Genomic DNA, 6,728 nt, shown 5'->3' on the forward strand with positions numbered 1-6,728 from the left:
GTTAATAGAACAGCAAATGCAATTTCTCCACAGGTGTAGAACTGGGCTTTAAAGTAAAGCTCACAATTGCAGCTAATGCCTCTCAATTCATTACTATTATTGCCACTGCTGACATGGAAATTAAATATTTGTTCCCATTCAATTCATGTGTAATTTATTAAGATGTAGTTATTGTGCTTGGTGGAGTTTACTTGGCTCAAACCGTACCCCTTATTGCATCCTGAAATGTCATATCGTGTGCTGTGTGGAAATCACCTCTCATCAGGCAGTCACATTTGTTTCGATCATAAAAAACTTAAACATAAACTTAAAAAAAGATAAATCCAGTTTGACATAAACAGCCTGAACCTGACACTTATACTGTATGTTTGATACTGCACTGAGACTACATACGTATGTGCTTTGTGTATGAATACATATATGTCGCCCTCTTGTGCTGAGATGTGGACATGACAGACTGTTGATGTGCAAAGTCTATAACCAAGAACACTTATTAAATGAAGATGTACTTCAGTCAGTAACAGAAATCAAGCTATCAATTCACTCTACTCTCAGGTGGTCTGTATTTAACAGTGACTCTTACATAATATCCACTAGAGGGCTCATAAGAAATGAAAGCTTTAGTTTCTCTGAGCCCCTCTGAGTCGTCTCCCTTTGTGAGCTCTAAAGATGAGTTTAAATGAAATCCCTTGCATGGCATCTCTTATGTATTTTGTAAGATGTCTGGAGTTCAGCAGCATTGGAAACACCTTAACCTGAGCGTCAACTATTACCTCAGCACTCACTCACAGAGAGGGATGTGCTACCAACCCTATGACATCGAACGAATCACAGAGACCAATCCGGAAGCTTGGATGTTGGAACTTTAACAGTGACTCTTACATAATATCCACTAGAGGGCTCATAAGAAATGAAAGCTTTAGTTTCTCTGAGCCCCTCTGAGTCGTCTCCCTTTATGAGCTCTAAATATGAGTTTAAATGAAATCCCTTGCATGGCATCTCTTATGCATTTTGTAAGATGTCTGGAGTTCAGCAGCATTGGAAACACCTTAACCTGAGCGTCAACTATTACCTCAGCACTCACTCACAGAGAGGGATGTGCTACCAACCCTATGACCTCGAACGAATCACAGAGACCAATCCGGAAGCTTGGATGTTGGAACCTTCTTGGAGTTGACATTATTTATCTGTATACAAAAAATAACTTACCAACTCACCAAGTAAGCCACCTTACATTCTGATCTGAAAGCTTCAGACTCTCTTTCACCTTCAGACCAACATCTGTAGTCCGTATGAATAATTGGGCTCAAGGGAACCTTTCTAGTTGGGGAAAAGGAAGCATCTCTGTGTCTTTCTGTCTGTTTTCTTGTCGTCCTGCTCCTTAGAATGGCTTGGGTTAAGGTGTGACCAACACTAGGACCTTCTCATCTGTTCAGCATCTTTCTCTTTCCGTCTCAGTCTCGGGTTGGTGGGTTGGAGGATCATGACTCAGATTTGGGAGGGGCAGGGTTGGTCTGGTAACCGCTGCCATAGCCACTGATGGAGGTAGAGTTGGTGATGAGCTCCACAGGAGAGGTGCTGCCAGGACCCAGATAGGCCCGGTGGCTGGGCATGGGAGAAGGGGCTTCGCTGGGGTTCTTCCCAAGGATGAACCTGGTCTCATCTTCCAGGGTGGAAGCCTCCTTTGCAAGGCTCTTGCGGTAGGAGACGGACAGCTTGTTGGAGCCGTCTGGTAGCCAGTTGTAGTGACGGGCAATAAAGACCAATGGAAGAGGAAGCATGGCCACAATAATCAGAGAAAAACACATGGCTAGTGCCCAAGGAGGATAACTCTGAAACCTCTCCATGGCCTGATTATAGAGAGAAGGAGAGAAAGAGATGGTTAAATAGAATAGAAGTCACAAAGTGAAATATTAAAGTCCTTGAATAATATTTTCTGATTTAAATGTAATCAAAATCGGGAAATTATTGCTAACTTCCTCCTTTAAAGAAATCAATATTTTTATTCAGCAAAGATACATTCTATTGATCAAAAGTGACAGTAACAACATTTATAATGATACAAATGATTTCTATTTCAGATAAATGCTGTTCTTTTCGACTTTATTTTAATCAAGGAATCCTGTAAAAACTTATTTTAAATTAAATATTTATTTTAAATATTTCACAATATTATTGTTTTTACTGTACTTTTGATCAAATAAATGCAGCCTTTGTGAGCATAAGAGACTAATTTGAAAAACATTAAAAATCTTACCAACCCCAAACTTTTGAAATCTGAATTTGGACACTGTATAGATGTAATTGCATATACAGATAATAAAGGGGGGAAACTGACCCACATATGTAGACTAGGGGTATTAATATAAACTAGGGCAATAGGAATAGGATAGGAGCGAGAAAAGGACTAGACAGACTAGTGTGTAACTAACCAGGTCTTGCACCCATGCATTGTATCCCGGAGGGCTGATGGCCATCTCTACCACAGTGGCAAAAATCAGTATGAGCAGACACACTGGAGACACATACTTCCACAGGTAGAAGTAAACACTGTACGGTCTGAAACCAAGCATGTCCTCTAGATCCTGCATGAACCTGATGAACACCGCAAAGCATGCAGATCAATATCAGACACAAGGCAAAAATAAACTATATTTGAGACTATATTTGGCATTAGCAAGAACAGACAAGGAGGAGATCTGTTTTCAGAGATACAGTCCTATTTTAAGTAGCTCTTGAAGCAAAATGCCAGAGAACTTCACAAGCATAGTAAGTGAATTTGCCCACCTTTTAGTGCCATAGATCCAGGCTACAGATACATTCTCCAAGATCACCACAATGGTGAGGGGCAAACCAGCAGAATAGTCATCAAACATGGCAACAAAGTAGTTCCCTGAACGCTGGACAAACAGCAAGCCGCACAAAAAAGCTACAATACAGCAGCCCACTGGGAGAAATATAAGATCATACAGGTTACTCAGTGCCACCTAAAAGTGGCCCAGCATCACCATAATTATATTATAATATACATTGGAAAAATAAGAATATTGAAGTAAACTCATTTCAGACTAAGAAATGGAAAAGAAATGAAGAAACCAGGAGCTCTCACCTGTGAGGACCTCTTTCCGAATTTTGAAAGTATCCAGAATGGGTGTGGTGATGCCAGTCATGGTGCCAATCATGCTGCCCAGGCCCAGGTTTATCAACATGAAGAAAAACATGACAGACCAGAAGGGAGAAGCGGGGAAATGGGTCATGGCCTCGGTGAAGGCAATAAAAGCCAGACCAGTGCCTTGAACAGCCTGATGATAGAGAAAAACATAATTATAAAAACAGACTCATTTAAAAATTAATAATAAAACAGCCAAAACTAAGTAAAATAAAATAAACATTCTAAAATGTAATTTTGATATAGAATATATTGCAAAGATTTTAAATTGTATACCCTACTTTTATAAATTAAAATACCGCAAGAGACCACCAGACGGCCCTGACAAATGTAACCCCAGTAATTAAATAACAATTTAACACACTAAACACAAAAATATTAAAACTAAAATAGTTAAAATTATGAAATACCAAAGCTAAACTGAAAGGACAACCTGAAAATAAACTAGAAATCAAAAAGCTATACTAAAAGGAGAACGTACTTTTGCTCCGATTCCTTTTTCCTTCTTAATTTTAGAACCGTACACACAATTTTTGACCCCAAAATGGACAGATTAATGCATGTAAAGTTTCTTTTGCCAAAACTAAGCTGAAACTGGGAACATAGACCCTAAAGCTATAATATATATTTTTTAAGAAGTGTGTTAAAAAGTTCCCAAATATAGCTTGAACAGTATACATAGTATTATGAATTAGTAAAAGAAATTATTACAATAGACATTTTTGTCTATTGAGCTTGGTAAAAAAAAAATTAGTTGAAACCTGTGAATGAAAGAAGACAGCTCATGGGCTGAACACCTGCCTTATTGAGCTCATCCTCCAGCAGACACGGCTCCAGCCCCAGCTGCGCAAAACTGTCTTCTTTCACAATCTTTATTACGCCGTACATCTCGGCATAGTCTGACGAGGTGAGGTGGGAGAAGTTCACGTGAGGGGGGATGAGATCCTGACTCAGCACATTTGAGTTCAAGTAGCCCAGAATCTTTTCAGCATTCCTACAGGAGAACAACACAGACATGAGGCTGCTGGATGACCTCGGAATCCAGCTTCCACATTTAGATTTAAAGCATTAAGCATAGATAGTATTTTACAATGGAAAGTGTAACTTAATCCGATCACAAAAATGATCCTTTTATGAGAGAAATTCACAGACATATTAGGAGGTCATACGTACTCCACCACACATTTCTCGTTCATGACGTTGGCTTTGAAACCCAGCACAGCAAACACCACAAGTGTAGCCAGAATAGAGGTCACGAAGTTGATAACTGAGACCAGCACGGCATCAAAATGGCAGTTGTTGTCTCTCTTATTGTAGCTGGAAAAAGCGATGACTCCCCCGAAACCCAGACCAAGAGCAAAGAAGACTTGAGTGGCAGCTTCACGCCACACCTGCGGCTCCAACATGATCTCTAGCTAAAATAAGTCATTTTTAAAAAATTACATTTACAGTATTTGATTAAACATTTAAATGAACAGTGCCAAATAAGTGCCAACATAGCTGAAGGCCTTCAATTGTTTATAATGTTTGATTATGCTAATGGAGTCATTGTTCTTAATGTGAATTTGATTAAATATCCCACCTTCACCACAAGAGGGAGTCCAACCACCTGACAGGGCGCAATTTTTAGCCGCATACATTTTCTCTTTACATTGCTGACTCTTCCATCTTAAAGCTTTGCTTACATCGCATGAAATATGTCCCTTAGTCTCTAAAAAATAAATCTGAATCCGGGTAGCCTAAATATCACATGTGTGTTTGAAATCAGCGCACGTGTACACTTGCCTTACCTTGGGTGTGAACATGTGAGCAATGCCGTCAACTGCTCCTTTAAGAAACATCCCTCTCACCAGGAAGCAAAAGAGCACCACATATGGAAATAGAGAGCTGAAGTACATCACCTGCACAAACACGGTGTAACAATTGTAATTGTGTTTTTGTTCAAATGTTTTACAATGATTTTTGGCATGACCTTGACATTTCTTAGAAAACAATAATGGTGCATAAATGATTTTGCTATTATTTATTCCAACAAGACCTAAATTTAGCACATTATAAATATGATTATTATTTTTGAACTTTTTTTTGTTCATAAATGTAACACTTTAGGTAAGAAGCCATTCTTTCCTCTTCTTTTTGGTTGATTTCGACCCTGGTGTTACATCTTTGTTGCCAATAAATAAACAAAAAGGTCAAATTATTATTGATTAATTAACTAATAATTAAATGTAAAAATAATTTCAAATAAAATGATTAAATATATATGTATTAAAAAAAAGAAAAAAGAAACTCAAGAGCTGGCCTTACAGAGGCTCTTTTCTAGTTAGATGATCTGAACAGGTAGTGAAGCTCTACTGGCCTGATGAGATTAACCGAAATTTTGATTTATAGAGAACTGTTTGTGTCCTTGTAGTTTAGACACTAAGATACTTTTAAACAGCTGGTAAACAGGTATTTCTCTGTAAAATCTGTGCTTGCTAAAACTGCACCATCATACCTTGCTTCAAGGAGAAAACAAATGTTCCACTCTGAGAAAATAATCATAATTGCAATTTGCACATCGTGACTGTGTAATTGTTCGGAAGTGCTTGATAACGCAGCATCTGCAGATTGTGCCTTCAAGCTATCCGAAAATTGATGTTTTTCTCTACTAAGTTGATTCTCATTTCATTATCTCACACAGTAGCAAGTCTGCCTCACCTTCCCAGAAGACTGAATGCCCCTTATTACAGCCAGGCAGACAATTATCCAGGCAGCCAGCAGCGACAGAGTCATCCTCCAGTTCAGACCCCCGCTGTCTGCGATTGTGCTGGTGATGTTCAGGGTCTCGCGGTACCAGAAGTACGTGGTTGCTGAGCTCTTCTCACACTCAGGCTCCACAACTAACCAGACAAAGGAAAACCAGAGGGACAAAATTTAAGTCTATTAATATTCCTATATACTACTGACTATTTGATGACTCTGTGGATCAGCTTGTATTTCTTAGGATTTGATTCTGATTCATAAGTCTCCAAAGGTCGAATTCAAAGACAGTTAAATAACCCGGTGGGAAAACCAGCATCCAAAACATAACATATGCACTGCAAAAAATGGCTTATCGTACTTAGTATTTTTGTTTTGTTTCTAGTCAAAATATCTAAAAATTCTTAAATCAAGATAATTTTGCTAGATAAGCAAGATGACATAAGATATTCAGTCTTGTTTCCAGGGGCAAAAAACTAAATTAAGTGCATTCTTGATTTTGTTTTGGGGGTGCACTAGAACAGGCTCTCATACTAGGTTGTTCGAAAAAAAACACATTATTTTTCACATATTTTACATTATTACAACACCTCTCTCCCCAGTCTGGCATGAACGGCTCGAATAGTTCCTGTATCAAATGAAGGCCCGCCTTCTGAAATACGAAATGTGCTGTGATTGGTTAGCTGGGCCAGTGTGTGTTGTGATTGGCAGCACTCGGCGCCTGGTCGGGAAATGTCATGCCTCTTACCATAGCCGCCTGCGCGCTTCAGTGTAAATATTGCGTCAAAATCAAATCAATTTGAGCACGATTTAAACC

At 38.8% G+C, this 6,728-nt stretch overlaps 1 protein-coding gene across 1 annotated transcript in view; it reads right to left on the minus strand.

Moving 5' to 3' along the window:
• Positions 1-876: 876 nt before the first annotated feature.
• The window catches only part of LOC107712000 (sodium-dependent neutral amino acid transporter SLC6A17-like), a 24,399-nt gene continuing 18,547 nt past the window's right edge, over positions 877-6,728 (minus strand). The window contains exons 5-12 of the mRNA XM_016517121.1: positions 5,870-6,051; positions 4,960-5,070; positions 4,343-4,584; positions 3,971-4,163; positions 3,110-3,302; positions 2,788-2,947; positions 2,433-2,595; positions 877-1,850 (exon numbers count right to left, since the gene is read on the minus strand). Coding sequence (XP_016372607.1) covers positions 1,482-1,850; positions 2,433-2,595; positions 2,788-2,947; positions 3,110-3,302; positions 3,971-4,163; positions 4,343-4,584; positions 4,960-5,070; positions 5,870-6,051 — 1,613 coding nt within the window. The 3' untranslated portion in view covers positions 877-1,481. The remainder of the gene's footprint in view (positions 1,851-2,432; positions 2,596-2,787; positions 2,948-3,109; positions 3,303-3,970; positions 4,164-4,342; positions 4,585-4,959; positions 5,071-5,869; positions 6,052-6,728) is intronic.

The sequence above is a fragment of the Sinocyclocheilus rhinocerous genome, unplaced genomic scaffold (assembly GCF_001515625.1).
Source record: "Sinocyclocheilus rhinocerous isolate Xijiao unplaced genomic scaffold, SAMN03320098_v1.1 scaffold1168, whole genome shotgun sequence".
Taxonomy (NCBI): Eukaryota; Metazoa; Chordata; class Actinopteri; order Cypriniformes; family Cyprinidae; genus Sinocyclocheilus; species Sinocyclocheilus rhinocerous.